Source organism: Pecten maximus, chromosome 1 (assembly GCF_902652985.1).
Source record: "Pecten maximus chromosome 1, xPecMax1.1, whole genome shotgun sequence".
NCBI classification, from domain to species: Eukaryota; Metazoa; Mollusca; class Bivalvia; order Pectinida; family Pectinidae; genus Pecten; species Pecten maximus.
Genome location: NC_047015.1, coordinates 36,931,737 through 36,953,590, shown reverse-complemented (window position 1 = coordinate 36,953,590; position 21,854 = coordinate 36,931,737). Strand labels below are relative to the sequence as shown.

The following is a 21,854-nucleotide window of genomic DNA, read 5'->3' as shown; positions in this document are numbered from 1 at the left end:
CACTCTCTTGCCCACACCTACAGCAGTGAGGGATAACATCTCCACTCTCTTGCCCACAGCTACTGGAGTGAGGGATAACGTCTCCACTCTCTCGCCCACACCTATGGCAGTGAGGGATAACGTCACCACTCTCTCGCCCACACCTATGGCAGTGAGGGATAACGTCTCCACTCTCTCGCCCACACCTACGGCACTGAGGGATAACGTCTCCACTCTCTCGCCTACACCTACGGCAGTGAGGGATAATGTCTCCACTTTCTAGCCCACACCTACTGGAGTGAGGGATAACGTCTCCACTCTCTTGCCCACACCTACGGCAGTGAGGGATAACGTCTCCACTCTCTCACCCACACCTACGTCAGTGAGGGATAACGTCTCCACTCTCTCGCCCACACCTACGGCAGTGAGGGATAACGTCTCCACTCTCTTGCCCACACCTACTGGAGTGAGGAATAACGTCTCCACTCTCTCACCCACACCTACGTCAGTGAGGGATAACGTCTTCACTCTCTCGCCCACACCTTCTGAAGTGAGGGATAACGTCTCCACTCTCTTGCCCACACCTACTCGAGAGAGGGATAACGTCTCCACTCTCTCGCCTACACCTACGGCAGTGAGGGATAATGTCTCCACTTTCTCGCCCACACCTACTGGAGAGAGGGATAACGTCTTCACTCTCTCGCCCACACCTACGGCACTGAGGGATAACGTCTCCACTCTCTCGCCCACACCTACTGGAGAGAGGGATAACGTCTTCACTCTCTCGCCCACACCTACTGGAGTGAGGGATAACGTCTCACTCTCTCGCCCACACCTACGGCACTGAGGGATAACGTCTCCACTCTCTCGCCCACACCTACTGGAGAGAGGGATAACGTCTTCACTCTCTCGCCCACACCTACGGCACTGAGGGATAACGTCTCCACTCTCTCGCCCACACATACAGCAGTGAAGGATAACGTCTTCACTCTCTCGCCCATACCTTCTGGAGTGAGGGATAACATCTCCACTCTCTTGCCCACACCTACTGGAGTGAGGGATAACGTCTCCACTCTCTTGCCCACACCTACGGCACTGAGGGATAACGCCTCCACTCTCTCGCCCACACCTACTGGAGTGAGGGATAACGTCTCCACTCTCTTGCCACACCTACTGGAGTGAGGGATAACGTCTCCACTCTCTCGCCCACACCTACGGCAGTGAGGGATAACGTCTCCGCTCTCTCGCCCACTCCTACGGCATTGAGGGATAACGTCTCCACTCTCTCGCCCACACCTACTGGAGTGAAGGATAACGTCTCCACTCTCTCGCCCACACCTACTGGAGTGAGGGATAACGTTTCCACTCTCTCGCCAACACCTACTGGAGTGAAGGATAATGCTATCTACACATTCCCGGGTGATAAAAGCAGTGCATAGAAACAAAATAGAAACAAAAGAGAAACAAAAACACTACTGATGTCTGCCATAAATTGATCAAGGATGGAGAGGTGAAGGAAAGCCAAAAATTTAAATCACAAAAAAGCCGACACAATGAGGTTTCTCCTGTCATGCAAACGTCTTTCTGACCTGAGTGACCAAGATGTTTGGGTGTTGTGAAGTCGAGAACTTCATCTTCCTCAGAATCTTGGTCTTCATCTCCTGGTTCATAATATATCGGACCACTTCTCTGAGCTACGGGCACTAAACACAATAAATATTCTCATCAATGTCTGTTATCAGCATATCTCTAGATTTGTCTCATTGTACTCTAGATCAGCTTAAAACATTTGTTTTTTACACTGTTTTCATTTAGACAGTTATATGGTCTTCACAGATTTAAGTAAAGTTTAGGATTAAAAGATTTCTTGCTGGTCCAAATTTGAAAAATAATGAGATGAAACTGTCATCATTTGAAATGGTACAGGTATGCATGGAAACAGAACTTGAAACCCATTTCATGTGAAAAATAATTTCAAACATTTCCGAGCAAATTTTTGGTGTAATCTTGGTGTCAATCCTGGGAATAGGTCTCTGATATTGACAGCAGTAAGTTAGGCCCATGAAAAAGTGATAATTATACACACAATTTACAACACTTAACAGGTACTAAATTAATACACACTCTGCCATTATATTCTGCACCCAAGAGTTTTATAGTAGCTCCCATCCCTAAAAAACAGAATTTCAGCTTTTTTTCCAAGTGTGAACGGAATGAATCATAACTTTTAAATGATGGAAGAAATATTTGAAACAAAAATGTTTTGTCAAATAAATTAACTTCCATTGCTTTAGAAAGGAAATCCATTTCTTCAGGTTTAAAATTTGAGTAAAGTGTCAATATTTTGAAGAAAAAGAAATGGTCTGTCTGTGTGTGGGTGTGTGTGTGTTTTTTGTTTTGATTTTGTTTTGTTTTTTTGTTTTTAAATATTTCGTTTTAGAGAACATTGGATTACCAGATAGAAAATGGTCACATTAATTCCATTGATTGTGATAAAGAACATTTTAGATGCTTATCAGTCTCCCAACCCATGGTTATGGTGCCTTAACTAAGGTATCTATCACAAATATGAGCATCAATACCACCACAACCTGCATACCAAATAAAAGAATCCCTAGTAAAAACAAGGTGTGTGAGACACTGAACAAACTAGTGCATCAATTGTGCAGTTAACACATGTACGCTAAGACAAGGAAAGACTTAACACAACATTGTACACAGGTGAATCTGGGGGTAACATTTAGTCATCTGAGGTTATACAGCTAGTCATCTGAGGTTATACAGCTAGTCATCTGAGGTTATACAGCTAGTCATCTGAGGTTTACAGCTTAGTCATCTGGGGGTTATACAGCTAGTCATCTGGGGGTTATATCTAGTCATCTGAGGTTATACAGCTAGTCATCTGAGGTTATACAGCTAGTCATCTGGGGGTTATACAGCTAGTCATCTGAGGTTATACAGCTAGTCATCTGAGGTTATACAGCTAGTCATCTGAGGTTTACAGCTAGTCACCTGGGGGTAACATTTAGTCATCTGAGGTTATACAGCTAGTCATCTGAGGTTTACAGCTAGTCATCTGAGGTTATACAGCTAGTCATCTGGGGGTAACATTTAGTCATCTGAGGTTATACAGCTAGTCATCTGGGGGTTATATCTAGTCATCTGAGGTTATACAGCTAGTCATCTGAGGTTATACAGCTAGTCATCTGGGGGTAACATTTAGTCATCTGAGGTTATACAGCTAGTCATCTGGGGTTATATCTAGTCATCTGAGGTTATACAGCTAGTCATCTGAGGTAATACAGCTAGTCATCTGAGGTTATACAGCTAGTCATCTGGGGGTTACATTTAGTCATCTGAGGTTATACAGCTAGTCATCTGGGGGTTACATCTAGTCATCTGAGGTAATACAGCTTGTCATCTGAGGTTATACAGCTAGTCATCTGAGGTTATACAGCTAGTCATCTGGGGGTTATACAGCTAGTCATCTGAGGTTTACAGCTTAGTCATCTGGGGGTTATACAGCTAGTCATCTGGGGGTTATACAGCTAGTCATCTGAGGTTTACAGCTTGTCATCTGAGGTTATACAGCTAGTCATCTGAGGTTATACAGCTAGTCATCTGAGGTTATACAGCTTGTCATCTGAGGTTATACAGCTAGTCATCTGAGGTTATACAGCTAGTCATCTGAGGTTATACAGCTAGTCATCTGGGGGTTATACAGCTAGTCATCTGAGGTTTACAGCTTAGTCATCTGGGGGTTATACAGCTAGTCATCTGAGGTTTACAGCTTAGTCATCTGGGGGTTATACAGCTAGTCATCTGAGGTTATACAGCTAGTCATCTTAAGGTTATACATCTAGTCATCTGGGGGTAACATTTAGTCATCTGAGGTTATACAGCTAGTCATCTGAGGTTATACAGCTAGTCATCTTGAGGTTATACATCAAGTCATCTGGGGGTTACATTTAGTCATCTGAGGTTATACAGCTAGTCATCTGAGGTTTACAGCTAGTCATCTGAGGTTATACAGCTAGTCATCTGAGGTTATACAGCTAGTCATCTGGGGGTTACATCTAGTCATCTGAGGTTATACAGCTAGTCATCTGAGGTTATACAGCTTGTCATCTGAGGTAATACAGCTAGTCATCTGGGGGTTACATCTAGTCATCTGAGGTTATACAGCTAGTCATCTGGGGGTAACATTTAGTCATCTGAGGTTATACAGCTTGTCATCTGGGGGTAACATTTAGTCATCTGGGGGTTATACAGCTAGTCATCTGGGGGTTACATCTAGTCATCTGAGGTTTACAGTTAGTCATCTGAGGTAATACAGCTAGTCATCTGAGGTTATACAGCTAGTCATCTGGGGGTTATACAGCTAGTCATCTGGGGGTTATACAGCTAGTCATCTGGGGGTTACATCTAGTCATCTGAGGTTATACAGCTAGTCATCTGAGGTTATACAGCTAGTCATCTGAGGTTTACAGCTTAGTCATCTGGGGGTTATACAGCTAGTCATCTGAGGTTATACAGCTAGTCATCTTAAGGTTATACATCTAGTCATCTGGGGGTAACATTTAGTCATCTGAGGTTATACAGCTAGTCATCTGAGGTTATACAGCTAGTCATCTTGAGGTTATACATCAAGTCATCTGGTGTTATTTAGTCATCTGAGGTTATACAGCTAGTCATCTGAGGTTACAGCTAGTCATCTGAGGTTATACAGCTAGTCATCTGAGGTTATACAGCTAGTCATCTGAGGTTATACAGCTAGTCATCTGAGGTTATACAGCTAGTCATCTGGGGGTAACATTTAGTCATCTGAGGTTATACAGCTTGTCATCTGGGGGTAACATTTAGTCATCTGAGGTTATACAGCTTGTCATCTGGGGGTAACATTTAGTCATCTGGGGGTTATACAGCTAGTCATCTGGGGGTTACATCTAGTCATCTGAGGTTTACAGTTAGTCATCTGGGGGTAACATTTAGTCATCTGAGGTTATACAGCTTGTCATCTGGGGGTAACATTTAGTCATCTGGGGGTTATACAGCTAGTCATCTGGGGGTTACATCTAGTCATCTGAGGTTTACAGTTAGTCATCTGAGGTAATACAGCTAGTCATCTGAGGTTATACAGCTAGTCATCTGGGGGTTATACAGCTAGTCATCTGAGGTTATACAGCTAGTCATCTGAGGTTTACAGCTAGTCATCTGGGGGTTACATCTAGTCATCTGAGGTTATACAGCTAGTCATCTGGGGGTTACATCTAGTCATCTGAGGTTATACAGCTAGTCATCTGAGGTTATACAGCTAGTCATCTGAGGTTATACAGCTAGTCATCTGAGGTTATACAGCTAGTCATCTGGGGGTTATATCTAGTCATCTGAGGTTATACAGCTTGTCATCTGAGGTTATACAGCTAGTCATCTGGGGGTTACATCTAGTCATCTGAGGTTTACAGTTAGTCATCTGAGGTTATACAGCTAGTCATCTGGGGGTAACATTTAGTCATCTGAGGTTATACAGCTAGTCATCTGGGGGTTACATCTAGTCATCTGAGGTTATACAGCTAGTCATCTGAGGTTATACAGCTTGTCATCTGAGGTAATACAGCTAGTCATCTGAGGTTATACAGCTAGTCATCTGGGGGTTATATCTAGTCATCTGAGGTTATACAGCTAGTCATATGGGGGTTATATCTAATCATCTTGAGGTTACAGCAAGTCACCTTGGGGTTACAGCTTAGTCATCTGGGGGTTATATCTAGTCATCTGAGGTTGTACAGCTTGTCATCTGAGGTTACAGCTAGTCATCTGGGGGTTATATCTAATCATCTTGAGGTTACAGCAAGTCACCTTGGGGTTACAGCTTAGTCATCTGGGGGTTATATCTAGTCATCTGAGGTTGTACAGCTTGTCATCTGAGGTTATACAGCTAGTCATCTGGGGGTTATATCTAATCATCTTGAGGTTACAGCAAGTCACCTTGGGGTTACAGCTTAGTCATCTGGGGGGTTATATCTAATCATCTTGAGGTTACAGCAAGTCACCTTGGGGTTACAGCTTAGTCATCTGGGGGGTTATATCTAATCATCTTGAGGTTACAGCAAGTCACCTTGGGGTTACAGCTTAGTCATCTGGGGGGTTATATCTAGTCGTCTTGAGGTTACAGCTAGTCATCTGGGGGCTATCTCTAGTCACCTTGGGGTTACAGCTAGTTATCTGGGGGCTATCTCTAGTCACCTTGGGGTTACAGCTAGTTATCTGGGACAATATCTAACCATCAATATCTAATCATCTTGGGACCAAATCTGATCATCTAAGGGTTACAGCTAGTTGGAGAAGAACTAAAATTGCTGATGTCAGGTGTCTACAAGTAGAAAAGCAGTCAAATGTCTACTAGTTTTGTAACTAAAAAAAAAAAAAAAAAATGAGTCAACAACTGTCTATACCTGTATCTTGATATTTTTAAAGATCAGTATTGTGTGTCACCTGCAATAGATCTGTGAGTCAGGGCAAAAATATATATGTGCAAATAACTTTCAATATATGAATGAGTCAATGTCTATATATGTTTGAGTCAATGTGTGCAAGTGAATGTCAATACCTGCATGAGCCACAATCAATATGTATGAGTCAACGGTATGTGTGAGAGTTAATATAGATATGAGAAAGTTACCATCAATATGTGCGAGTCACTATCAATTTGAGCTATGGGCGAGTCACTATCAATTTGTATGAGTCAATGCCAATATAATAAGCTTGAGTCAGTGTCAATACTATTTACAATTTGCCAAAAACTGTCAATAATTGCCCTATATAAGACCACTGTCAAAATCTACCTTATGTGCCACTTATTAATACTGTACAACATCTTGTAGAGGCTAGGTGGAGGAAGGGAGGAGAAAAGTTTGAAAGTAAGACAAATTCTAGATAATTTCTTTTGCAAATGTCATTGTCTGAATCAAAAGATATACAGTAGTAGTTGGAAATGAAACTGGACTTCGGCTGACAAGTGAAAAACCAAATAACCAAAGAACCTGAAAGAATTTGGGGATAATGCTGGACCAAAGGGCTAGCAAAGGAACAATCAGAAGATAAGGTAAAAAAGGGTCAAAGGTCAAGGTTGGATAGAGGTCAAAGAGATGGGTTGAAACAATGAGATTCCATGAACCATAGTAAAATGGAAATATTAATAAAAAAAAAAAAGAAGACAAACATAGAAACAAATGTCTACTCTCTACCCATTCAATGTGACACTAAAGCATGCATGACATGGATGGCTAATCTAACCGATAAGACACAACAACATTTGACCGGAATCCTACCGAACCGCTCAGGTATCCCTAGGGACAATTCCTTGTGTTCTGTGACATCATATTCCGCAAAGTCATCATCATCAATTGATGCTACACGTCGGGGATCAACTGTAGTGAAAATGAATGACCTTATGATGAGGCTGATAGGAGGGGTAAGGTGAAAGTCCTCCATGAGCAGGGAATGACATAATTAACTCAGCAAGCATTTCATCAAAGTTGTGGGGATTAGGGATCAAATATGTAACAAGAGTACAGTAGGATTTCAATGTAATTCCCTTGTGTATAATTATTTGAACACATGATTAATTCTACAAACATCATTTTCCATAATGGGAGTTAACCCTAAACCAATTTATACATGAACAATGATGTTGATGTGGTTATTACCGGTATAGACATGGTAACAGGAGAATCCCTTGCCTAGCAAACTCTATTGCATGATGATATTCTAAAATTGATTTATGACAATGGCAAAGTTAACTAATGATGATTTATGATAATATTTACCAGCCCTCATTTACTTGCAGATTTTGTGTTGAAGTATGTTTACCAGCCCTCATTTACTTGTAGATTTGGTGTTGAAGTATGTTTACCAGCCCCCATTTACTTGTAGATTTGGTGTTGAAGTATGTTTACCACTAGATTTGGTGTTGAAGTATGTTTACCAGCCCCCATTTACTTGTAGATTTGGTATTGAAGTATATTTACCAGCCCCCATTTACTTGTAGATTTGGTGTTGAAGTATATTTACCAGCCCCCATTTACTTGTAGATTTGGTGTTGAAGTATGTTTACCAGCCCCCATTCACATGTAGATTGGGTGTTGAAGTATGTTTACCAGCCCTCATTTACTTGTAGATTTGGTATTGAAGTATATTTACCAGCCCCCATTTACTTGTAGATTTGGTGTTGAAGTATATTTACCAGCCCCCATTTACTTGTAGATTTGGTGTTGAAGTATGTTTACCAGCCCCCATTCACATGTAGATTGGGTGTTGAAGTATGTTTACCAGCCCCCATTTACTTGTAGATTTGGTGTTGAAGTATGTTTACCAGCCCTCATTTACTTGTAGATTTGGTGTTGAAGTATGTTTACCAGCCCCCATTTACTTGTAGATTTGGTGTTGAAGTATGTTTACCAGCCCCCATTCACATGTAGATTTTGTGTTGAAGTATGTTTACCAGCCCCCATTTACTTGTAGATTTGGTGTTGAAGTATGTTTACCAGCCCCCATTTACTAGTAGATTTGGTGTTGAAGTATGTTTACCAGCCCCCATTTACTTGTAGATTTGGTATTGAAGTATGTTTACCAGCCCCCATCCACTTGTAGATTTGGTATTGAAGTATGTTTACCAGCCCTCATTTACTTGTAGATTTTGTGTTGAAGTATGTTTACCAGCCCCCATTCACTTGTAGATTTGGTGTTGAAGTATGTTTACCAGCCCTCATTTACTTGTAGATTTGGTGTTGAAGTATGTTTACCAGCCCTCATTTACTTGTAGATTGGGTGTTGAAGTATGTTTACCAGCCCCCATTTACTTGTAGATTTGGTGTTGAAGTATGTTTACCAGCCCCCATTCACATGTAGATTTTGTGTTGAAGTATGTTTACCAGCCCTCATTTACTTGTAGATTTGGTGTTGAAGTATGTTTACCAGCCCCCATTTACTAGTAGATTTGGTGTTGAAGTATGTTTACCAGCCCTCATTCACTTGTAGATTTGGTGTTGAAGTATGTTTACCAGCCCCCATTTACTTGTAGATTTGGTGTTGAAGTATGTTTACCAGCCCCCATTTACTTGTAGATTTGGTGTTGAAGTATATGTTTACCAGCCCTCATTCACATGTAGATTTGGTGTTGAAGTATGTTTACCAGCCCCCATTTACTTGTAGATTTGGTGTTGAAGTATGTTTACCAGCCCCCATTTACTTGTAGATTTGGTGTTGAAGTATGTTTACCAGCCCTCATTTACTTGTAGATTTGGTGTTGAAGTATGTTTACCAGCCCCCATTTACTTGTAGATTTGGTGTTGAAGTATGTTTACCAGCCCCCATTTACTTGTAGATTGGGTGTTGAAGTATATGTTTACCAGCCCCCATTTACTTGTAGATTTGGTGTTGAAGTATGTTTACCAGCCCCCATTTACTTGTAGATTTGGTGTTGAAGTATGTTTACCAGCCCCCATTTACTTGTAGATTTGGTGTTGAAGTATATGTTTACCAGCCCCCATTTACTTGTAGATTTGGTGTTGAAGTATGTTTACCAGCCCCCATTTACTTGTAGATTTGGTGTTGAAGTATATGTTTACCAGCCCTCATTTACTTGTAGATTGGGTGTTGAAGTATGTTTACCAGCCCTCATTTACTTGTAGATTTTGTGTTGAAGTATGTTTACCAGCCCCCATTCACTTGTAGATTTTGTGTTGAAGTATGTTTACCAGCCCCCATTTACTTGTAGATTTTGTGTTGAAGTATGTTTACCAGCCCCCATTCACTTGTAGATTTTGTGTTGAAGTATGTTTACCAGCCCTCATTCACTTGTAGATTTAGTGTTGAAGTATGTTTACCAGCCCCCATTTACTTGTAGATTTGGTGTTGAAGTATGTTTACCAGCCCCCATTTACTTGTAGATTTGGTGTTGAAGTATGTTTACCAGCCCCCATTTACTTGTAGATTTGGTGTTGAAGTATATGTTTACCAGCCCCCATTTACTTGTAGATTTGGTGTTGAAGTATGTTTACCAGCCCCCATTTACTTGTAGATTTGGTGTTGAAGTATATGTTTACCAGCCCCCATTTACTTGTAGATTTGGTGTTGAAGTATGTTTACCAGCCCTCATTTACTTGTAGATTTGGTGTTGAAGTATGTTTACCAGCCCCCATTTACTTGTAGATTTGGTGTTGAAGTATATGTTTACCAGCCCCCATTTACTTGTAGATTTTGTGTTGAAGTATGTTTACCAGCCCTCATTCACTTGTAGATTGGGTGTTGAAGTATGTTTACCAGCCCTCATTCACTTGTAGATTGGGTGTTGAAGTATGTTTACAAGCCCTCATTCACTTGTAGATTGGGTGTTGAAGTATGTTTACCAGCCCTCATTTACTTGTAGATTGGGTGTTGAAGTATGTTTACCAGCCCTCATTCACTTGTGGATTGGGTGTTGAAGTATGTTTACCAGCCCCCATTTACTTGTAGATTTGGTGTTGAAGTATGTTTACCAGCCCCCATTTACTTGTAGATTGGGTGTTGAAGTATGTTTACCAGCCCTCATTTACTTGTAGATTTGGTGTTGAAGTATGTTTACCAGCCCCCATTTACTTGTAGATTTGGTGTTGAAGTATGTTTACCAGCCCTCATTTACTTGTAGATTGGGTGTTGAAGTATGTTTACCAGCCCCCATTTACTTGTAGATTTTGTGTTGAAGTATGTTTACCAGCCCTCATTTACTTGTAGATTTTGTGTTGAAGTATGTTTACCAGCCCTCATTTACTTGTAGATTTTGTGTTGAAGTATGTTTACCAGCCCTCATTTACTTGTAGATTTGGTGTTGAAGTATGTTTACCAGCCCCCATTTACTTGTAGATTTGGTGTTGAAGTATATGTTTACCAGCCCCCATTTACTTGTAGATTTTGTGTTGAAGTATGTTTACCAGCCCTCATTCACTTGTAGATTGGGTGTTGAAGTATGTTTACCAGCCCTCATTCACTTGTAGATTGGGTGTTGAAGTATGTTTACAAGCCCTCATTCACTTGTAGATTGGGTGTTGAAGTATGTTTACCAGCCCTCATTTACTTGTAGATTGGGTGTTGAAGTATGTTTACCAGCCCTCATTCACTTGTGGATTGGGTGTTGAAGTATGTTTACCAGCCCCCATTTACTTGTAGATTTGGTGTTGAAGTATGTTTACCAGCCCCCATTTACTTGTAGATTGGGTGTTGAAGTATGTTTACCAGCCCTCATTTACTTGTAGATTTGGTGTTGAAGTATGTTTACCAGCCCCCATTTACTTGTAGATTTGGTGTTGAAGTATGTTTACCAGCCCTCATTTACTTGTAGATTGGGTGTTGAAGTATGTTTACCAGCCCCCATTTACTTGTAGATTTTGTGTTGAAGTATGTTTACCAGCCCTCATTTACTTGTAGATTTTGTGTTGAAGTATGTTTACCAGCCCTCATTTACTTGTAGATTTTGTGTTGAAGTATGTTTACCAGCCCTCATTTACTTGTAGATTTGGTGTTGAAGTATGTTTACCAGCCCTCATTTACTTGTAGATTGGGTGTTGAAGTATGTTTACCAGCCCCCATTTACTTGTAGATTTGGTGTTGAAGTATGTTTACCAGCCCCCATTTACTAGTAGATTTGGTGTTGAAGTATGTTTACCAGCCCCCATTTACTAGTAGATTTTGTGTTGAAGTATGTTTACCAGCCCCCATCCACTTGTAGATTTTGTGTTGAAGTATGTTTACCAGCCCTTATTTACTTGTAGATTGGGTGTTGAAGTATGTTTACCAGCCCCCATCCACTTGTAGATTGGGTGTTGAAGTATGTTTACCAGCCCTCATTCACTTGTAGATTGGGTGTTGAAGTATGTTTACCAGCCCCCATCCACTTGTAGATTGGGTGTTGAAGTATGTTTACCAGCCCTCATTTACTTGTAGATTTTGTGTTGAAGTATGTTTACCAGCCCTTATTTACTTGTAGATTTTGTGTTGAAGTATGTTTACCAGCCCTCATTTACTTGTAGATTGGGTGTTGAAGTATGTTTACCAGCCCTCATTCACTTGTAGATTGGGTGTTGAAGTATGTTTACCAGCCCCCATTTACTAGTAGATTTGGTATTGAAGTATGTTTACCAGCCCTCATTCACTTGTAGATTTGGTGTTGAAGTATGTTTACCAGCCCCCATTTACTTGTAGATTTGGTATTGAAGTATGTTTACCAGCCCCCATTTACTTGTAGATTTGGTGTTGAAGTATGTTTACCAGCCCCCATTTACTTGTAGATTTGGTATTGAAGTATGTTTACCAGCCCTCATTTACTTGTAGATTTTGTGTTGAAGTATGTTTACCAGCCCTCATTCACTTGTAGATTTGGTATTGAAGTATGTTTACCAGCCCTCATTTACTTGTAGATTTGGTATTGAAGTATGTTTACCAGCCCCCATTTACTTGTAGATTTGGTATTGAAGTATGTTTACCAGCCCTCATTTACTTGTAGATTTTGTGTTGAAGTATGTTTACCAGCCCTCATTCACTTGTAGATTTGGTGTTGAAGTATGTTTACCAGCCCCCATTTACTTGTAGATTTGGTATTGAAGTATGTTTACCAGCCCCCATTTACTTGTAGATTTGGTGTTGAAGTATGTTTACCAGCCCCCATTTACTTGTAGATTTGGTATTGAAGTATGTTTACCAGCCCTCATTTACTTGTAGATTTTGTGTTGAAGTATGTTTACCAGCCCTCATTCACTTGTAGATTGGGTGTTGAAGTATGTTTACCAGCCCCCATTTACTTGTAGATTTGGTGTTGAAGTATGTTTACCAGCCCCCATTTACTTGTAGATTTTGTGTTGAAGTATGTTTACCAGCCCTCATTCACTTGTAGATTTGGTATTGAAGTATGTTTACCAGCCCCCATTTACTTGTAGATTTGGTGTTGAAGTATGTTTACCAGCCCCCATTTACTTGTAGATTTGGTATTGAAGTATGTTTACCAGCCCCCATTTACTTGTAGATTTGGTGTTGAAGTATATTTACCAGAAAAAATGAGTTAATATCACATAATAAGTGTGATAACAATAATGCCAGCCTCACTCAGCCTCCATTAGATATGGCCTTTTAAGGTATTCAGCCTATAACCTACCACAGTTAACAGTCCGTGTGACCATGTTTAGCGATAAATATTGCTAACACTTCATATTTATTGATGAAAAAGTTTATGCCCATTTGTAATGAACAAAGTTTCAAAAGAAGGTAAGGCAGATAAACTGATTAATAGATTTCAAACATGCAATGAAATTCCATTCAATACACTCTCCAATTGCAACAAAAGACCCAATGGGGTTGTTAGCTAACCTCACTAATATAGAATTTAATTTCTCTGTACAATATAAATGTACTTGTAATAAGATTGGTGTAGAGTGTCACTATAGAAATATTAACGATACATTCAATATTTCCATATTTAGATTGAATTTTCCTTTTGTAAATTAATTTGCCATGGAAACAAAATGTATATTTAGAAAAAGAAAGATCTATCTGTTTCTTTCGCTGATTGACAAGATTCAATTTTTCTTGGAAATACCATGGAAACACCATTATTTATATAGAAAACTATGTTGTTAAATAAATTTCATTGGAACATTTGTCATATTTCAAAAAATGAGTTAACAGAATAGCGATATAATTGGCCTCAGAAAAAATTACAGGTGGCCATTTACTTTTTCATATAGGCTGGTGTATAAACAGTAGATTAAGATCAGTACACACAGAAAAATTGATGACAAGATTGAAAATGTATGAAATCTTAAATACTTTCTAAGCAACAATATACAATTTATCAAGTTTGTAATTCACCTTACTAAAATGTGTTTTTATTTCCTACAAAGTACCTATTTGATATAAAGAATGTATAGATACACTAGGTGAGCAAACAAAACCACATTTTCACTGACCAATAAAGATATTCGTGTCATGTAAATGTAATAAAATACATCACAGCATAAATTGAACATTGAAAAAAAAGTAACAAACAAACAAGCACTGCAAAAAAGACCTTTTAAAAAAAATTAACACATAATATACATGTATCTATGACATATAAAACAATAGGATAGGAAAATAGGTTTGATCAATTAAATCAGAGGAAATAAAACTGCTAAATAATAATGGTAAATAAATGAAAATGACAACAGTCAACAACTAGATAATTCATAGGTGTCAACCATAATCCCGGATTACGCAGGAAGTGCCCGGAAAATCATTAAAATTTCCCCTAAATCCTGATTTGGTACATTTCCCGAATTTATTAATTAAGGACAGGAAAAACAAGCTGTGACAACAATAAATAGACAGGCAGCAGAGGCCTATATCCTTGACCTTCATTCAGCAGAAACATTATCCTTGACCTTCATTCAATTCTTCCTACACTAAAACACCGATTACTTTGGTGCACCATCTATAATAATGCCTATCCATAAATACAGATTTTCACACTTATCATGGGACACACAGGATTATTTTAGATCCACACAATGATAAATTATACATTAAAGCTAAAACTTAGATAATATTACTTATACGATTATTTTTAGGTAGAGACTGAAAATTTTGTCAATATGAGGTTATGTTTTACCAACAAGGTGATGAAAAACCGAACATTGATAATTGTTTGAAAAAGAAAAAAAACACCAAACTTTGGTAATATGTCATAAAATGTGAAAATGACGGTTTGAAGAGCTGGAATTTTGTTGGCAAGGACATTTTTTGTAATTATTATTATCATTATGCATATAATTTCTTTCCCAACTTTATTTATTCAGATTTCTCTGAATCATTTGAGTAACATTGTAATGTCAGGTGGTTCTAGGATGCACTGCACGGTAGGGTTCACACCAGGGGAATGAATACTGATGTCTTACCTCCGAAATCTAGTATAGGTCCATATATAATGGGGCCATATACACCATCATCTCAAAATGGAAAAGTGCAAAAATTATACACATCACTCATAGCAGGTAAAAATAGTCAAAAAATATACTACAATATGCTAACTATAGGAAGTAGAAAATAGTCAATACATGAAAGCACTTGACATAAGAAATAAAACAATAAATATCTTAAGTCATGTCTCCATATACATAGATTTACTGGGAAAAGCATTTACCGATTTCTTAGTTATATTTTGTGGTTTACATATAAAAACAAATCCATTGGGATTATATTTTGTAGATCCAGATAATAGCATCAAATATATATATTTTTTTTCCTTTTTATTTCATAGAGAAAGTTCACAAAATGGCTCCCTTAAGTCTCAATTGTTATAATGCATTGTAAAAAGATATCAATGGGTGGCCAATTTTTATCACACTTCCTAGAGAAAAAAAAAGTTTATTCTTCAATAATTCGTAAAATGAGTATGAAAAGTAAAGAAAACAAGCTATATGTACTTTGTACATCAGATCCACGTCCAAAATAATTGTCAAGTGACCATATATGGAGACATAAAAAAAATACACTTGTACACATGACAACAAAAAACTGGAATTTTATAGGAAAATGTGAAAATGAATGATAATAGAAATAATTACACAACATTTAGATATATAAAAATCTTTTATAAAGTTAACCTCTTTCTGATGAAGCTGTAGTGGCAGATGCCATATCTTCACGTCTCTCAATACCTGGAAACAGTGATACGTCTTATCTTATATAAGCCATCATTGTGAAAGCTTCGCAAAAGTATTGGAGACAGTTTCTTGCATTTGTAACAAATAAACAATGGGATAATGTTATTGCTGAGAACACATGCATTTCTTTCAATAATTTCCTAAAAAAAAAATTTTAATTCATGCCAGATTTATGGTTGTAAAATTCATCCAAGATTTCCCCTGAAAGCCTTACTGTAAGAGTATCCTAAAAATAATGTTGTTGCATATGCTCTATCTGAATGTACTCCAGCTAGCTAATGAAAGAGGCTGATATTCCCTAGCTATATCAAACAAGTCTCAAAACCACAGGGATGGAAATCAATGATAGATACTATATTTGTATGTCTTTCATAGCAATTAGACCCATACACATTTATGACCCATTCTTCAGCTGATGAATCAAATAGAATCTGACGTTTTTTAAATGTTCACTGTATGCTAATCATCCTGGCATCACAACAAAATTGTTTGTAAAATATCACTGGGGCACAGTAAAATTTAATCAATAGAGCACAACACTTCCTGTTACTGGTGCTCACAATGAAGGGGAAAAAAAAAAAAAAAAAAAATCAATTTCTGACCCAATATTAAATCTAGAAATATTTACAAGACAGGATGCTGCAGTGAATCAAGTCCTGTATAAACAGACCTCAGGGATGTGTGGTATGACTCAGAAAGACTGTTTACTAAACTTCCAAATCAATACATTACACAAACTGTCCTATCAAATACTCTGCTGATACTGTACTTATCAATGCTATTTCTTCTCTCCTATGTCCGTTTGGGTATAATACTACCCTGAATAGAACTTAGTGTATTTACTGCAAAAAGCATACTAGATTTTAAAACATTGTTTTGATTGTATGGTATGAGTAATGCAGAATACTAGTCTTTCTGTTAGGTTTTGGGAGACGACTACTCATTGGATTACTGGAGATCCTTAGTTTGAAAGGTTCTTCAAAACATGAAATGTTTTTTCTTCAATTCAATATTTTTTGTTTCTGACTGTACATCATATTACTGTATCACTGTAGTCAAAACAGGTATAAGTTCAGAATATATCAGAAATTGAAAATGATGGATTTAAAGTTTAAAACCACTCAGTTTGAGACAATTTTCTTTCTCGAAAACGCAATATTTACTAAAATAAACTGCAGACTCCAGTTAACAGCTTGTGACTTGACAGGTATGTTAACTACAGGAACCCATTATCTACAGTTTTGTATAATCTTGATGAAATCAAAAAATTTATCTTTCTGTATCTCAATTTGTATAATTTCAATTCATCAGTAAATGGCAGTTTTTAAATCCTTCCACTCCAGCAAATAGTACTAGATGTTTATATTCCCTCTAATCCTGGAGCTCATTAACAAAGAACTTCAGATATCCTTTACCAATCTTATGCATGAGGGACAAAATTTCCTTACTCAGATCAAATGCCCTATTGACCTTTGCTCCTAATACAAATAAATTGTACTCAGAAGCAAATGCCCTATTGACCTTAGCTCCTAATATAAATACACTGTACTCAGAGCAAATGCCCTATTGACCTTTGCTCCTAATACAAATAAATTGTACTCAGAACAAATGCCCTATTGACCTTAGCTCCTAATATAAATACACTGTACTCAGAACAAATGCCCTATTGACCTTTGCTCCTAATACAAATAAATTGTACTCAGAGCAAATGCCCTATTGACCTTAGCTCCTAATATAAATACACCGTACTCAGAGCAAATGCCCTATTGACCTTTGCTCCTAATACAAATAAATTGTACTTAGAACAAATGCCCTATTGACCTTAGCTCCTAATATAAATACACTGTACTCAGAACAAATGCCCTATTAACCTTTGCTCCTAATACAAATAAATTGTACTCAGAACAAATGCCCTATTGACCTTAGCTCCTAATATAAATACACTGTACTCAGAGCAAATGCCCTATTGACCTTTGCTCCTAATACAAATAAATTGTACTCAGAACAAATGCCCTATTGACCTTAGCTCCTAATATAAATACACTGTACTCAGAGCAAATGCCCTATTGACCTTTGCTCCTAATACAAATAAATTGTACTCAGAACAAATGCCCTATTGACCTTTGCTCCTAATATAAATACACTGATTCCCCAGAGTATTTTTGTGTTTTAGTATATAAATAAGTTACCAACACTGCTCTCCCTAGCTGGGCCTAGTTGTCCCTAAAGACTTGTCCTATACTGACGGAGTTAAAGTCACTCCATACTATCATACATTGGATTCAATGTAGAGTTGGTTGAACAACACAGAGGTCTTTAATAATCTTTTTCTAAAACAGATCAATATTAAAATTACCACAAAACATTTTTTTCTCATGACAGTTTTTTTTTGTAAGTGTTAATCTCAGTCCAATTTTTTTCTGATTAAATGTAATTTCTATGTCATAATTCTGTCTAAAGAAAAAGTTTGTGAAAGACATATCTTATCTGCAGACTATCACAAAAATGAGAAGATATATATTATAAATCAATACTGAATTTCAAAACCACTAGGTTCTACAATAGGAAAGTGAACTAGACTTTCTCCACATTGTGACACATAATCTAATTGACAATATTCAAGTACTGGAATCTCAATGTATTATCAATACAATTCCAGGAGTCACAGTATTTACACTAACACACATAAACACACAATGTTGACCTCACACAAAATATATCGTAAAGTTCATTCACAGCTTCCTCAGACACAACTCCTACCGTCCATAAAGATTAAGTTGTTCAGCTTAATTAACACATGGAATCCAGTTCAGTATTCCAAAACTCATTTTGCACAGAAATCTGGTAACGAGTAATGTTTGTATCAAACTGATGTATTCCTATTGGTGCCACCCTGAAGCTGTCTTGATGACAGTCCCTGTAACCACACGTGTTTGAACTCTGTTCTGGTGTCTTTCAAAACAATGTATTCCTACACAGCTTTTGTAGAAATGATGGCACACCTTTAAAATATAGTCCCTAGCACATATTTAAAACAGATGTTTGGAAAAAAGGTACGATTCCTGCAGAATGTCCTATATGATTTTACATAGGGAAGCACAACAATCCGTAAGAGCATTACTATAAACACAGTGCCACTATATAAATGAAACGGTCACCACATTTGTGGCCATAGCTAACCCTCTGACCAAACAATGGTGTCATTGAAACCACAGCTGGCTGACTAACCATGGCCTAATCAAGTAACAAGACACATTATTGATTGTAGGCATTGATCTCTGGAGCAATGGGATCGTGTGGCCTTTGAAGGTATATGCTGCCAGTATTCCAACAGATCTGGGCTGTCAAGCGTATGGCAGAGGGTTGGGTGGGGGCGTTTCCTGACAACATACGAGGGCAAATTTCTGTTAATCTGTGGAAAATGTATATAGCTGAGACTCATTAATCTAATTCTGGCCTCCAGAAAACTGACTTTCTAGACAATTCTTACTTACCACTCAGACACCGACTTTTCCCTGTTTATTTACTCTCAGGGACATTATACAAAGCTATCACCAGAATCTACCTTTCATAATTATGCCTGTTGTTTTCTTCAGAAATGCATTTTGAAATTTTACATATACTCTAAGATATAAAATGCAATCAAACTACATTAGCAGACAGTAAGTCAGATAATCATAGGATTATACATAAAGCTGTCTCTAGTAGTTAAATCAATGATCACTCTTCAACTGCTTGACAGCATGTGAGGTCATTGCTCAGATAAAACAGGGAACATCAGTCTATCAGATCACTCTGTCCTATAGTATACTGCACACAATCTACTTCCATTGGTTTGTATTTTTTTTAATGATATATGTTACATTAATAACAAAAAAATACTTAAGATTTCTGGATGAAGAAACTTGATCTCATCTCTAAGTAACATACTTTTTATCAGAGATATTCAAAAGCATGGATTGTATACTTGCTTAGTTGTATTTAAAATGAATTATTCTTTATTTTTTTTTTTTGAATATATGAAACTAATCATTCTTTGAAATGTCAAGGCTATGAACCATAATCAGCATTCAAAAATATATAAAACTTTTGTATGAATTACAAAGCAAACATTTCCAAGACGCATACTTCCGTGAAAACCAATATCTTAAGACTAAGCCCAATTCAAGTTCAATCTCTTAAAGTTGATAAACACTAAATCACCTTACTTAAAAGTATATGAAAAAGGATTAGGATGATACTCACTTTTCTCCCTCATCTTGTAAACACACTATCGTATAATATATATACTTCCCTGATACAATTTCTTTTTCAAATGAATTGGTTTATGCTTGATCTGATGGTAGCCGTTTGAGTAAGCATACCCTACATCGCTCTCACAGCACCTGTAGCTCTAGTGCAGCATTATTAACCATTTCTAGGCCAGAACAGTATATTAAATTAACAAGTACGGGACGTGTAGTCTCCAGATCCCACGGGATTTCATACGGCTAATAGCAGATACTGCAATGCACCAGCCACTGTGGTAACGCACACAATGTGTTTTCACACCGAATTGATCAAGCTTTTCCATGAAGATGACTAACGTGTGTACGAAATCAATGAAGGTGAAGTGGCAAAAGCTCCTGCAATGCTTTTCTATCCAGGGTCATGAGCTCGCATCAGACACAAAAACACTACTGTAGAATTTTTTAATCAATATTGGCCTAATTAGTCTGATACTACCAGAAACCTTACCGGAAGTCCTCCCAAGGTACACAACTTAGAACTAATATCAACTTGATGGAAAGTTATAGGATATATGTAGGAGTACATAGGTATGTATATTATAAAGATAAAAATGGTTGGTTGGTGTAAAAGATAGGATATTGTAGTGGATTGAGATGCATTAAAAAGGACAGATTTATTATGTTTTTTACATACGTATATAAAATATCTCAATAGAAAACAACTGTTTCTTTTGACACAAGAAAATATCAAATACAAGATTGACATATGGCAAAATACTACTTCATGAAATACATCAAAATTATACTGCTGTGCTTTATCTAATAGGGGGAAAGAAAATAAAACTATAAGGATAATATATTTATACATATGATTCTATAACCAGAACATATCAAGCCTGCATTAAATCTTTTAAAGTTATTGAAACTTATCTTTAAATAGTTCATTAAAAATGATTACGTTTTGTTAATTAGTAGCAAGATATCTTAATATTAGTTCAAAATCTTTGAGAGATACTGTATATTAGTAATTAAGTTATAGTAGATTTCACTGAAACAATACAGATAATACAATAAAAATTGATGAAATTACTTATCAAATAAGACAATATTCAACATTCACATAGCATGCCATGCTCACAATGAGGTATTGATGAGAGAAATCTGAAAAGAAATAAAACCAAAAAAAAAAATTCATTTTTTAAATTGCACATATAGCCTTATCTCACTCAAATCATGAAAAATAAACTTTCATGGAAATTTTTCAATGCAAATTAGTTTTCCAAAAATTTCCTCAATGCTTTTCAACAGAAAACCCTTAATTAAGATCTTGAACAGACAGTGCTCCTAAAGCTTTGGTCTGACTGGCTATAGTTCAAGTGTAACAAAAGTACTTTGTATTTTGTGATCCATGTTCTACACACAACCATATAGCTCCTGTATTAATATGCACATAAAATGGGCTATTTTTCTGAGGAAATTTCCCTTTATTTTAATCGTGTTGGCAGTAAGCTTACTTCATTAAAAACATACCGTATAGAAATTGAGTGAAATAAGACCATATTATAATGCATGCAACTGTAACAAAATTAAAACATCTGCAACAAAAGAATGGGATTTGAGAGGCTAAAATATAAATCTGAAATAAAGAAACACACGACATTATGAAACAGTTACAGCAGACTTACAGACATGGAATACATGTTGTCATTTCCAATGTTTTTATCATCAGTAGTTCAACAGTGGAAACTACTTCAATTGAATTCAAATTAAATGGGATTTCATTAATTCACCAACACCAAGATATACTTAGGTATTGGTTTCTCTTCAGTATGATTGCTGTAGTGACAGAATTTCTGTCTTTTTCTGATACATATTGTATGGTAGGTATTCAGATTTAATTGTTTATGTTCACAGCAAA

The 21,854-nt window shown here is 37.2% G+C and overlaps 1 protein-coding gene across 1 annotated transcript in view; it reads right to left on the bottom strand.

Moving 5' to 3' along the window:
- LOC117341927 (titin-like) overlaps positions 1–21,854 on the bottom strand; it is a 234,759-nt gene that overhangs the window by 5,391 nt on the left and 207,514 nt on the right. The window contains 3 exon segments of the mRNA XM_033903835.1: positions 1,569–1,682; positions 7,311–7,409; positions 15,648–15,701. Of these exon segments, the coding sequence (XP_033759726.1) occupies positions 1,569–1,682; positions 7,311–7,409; positions 15,648–15,701 (267 nt within the window).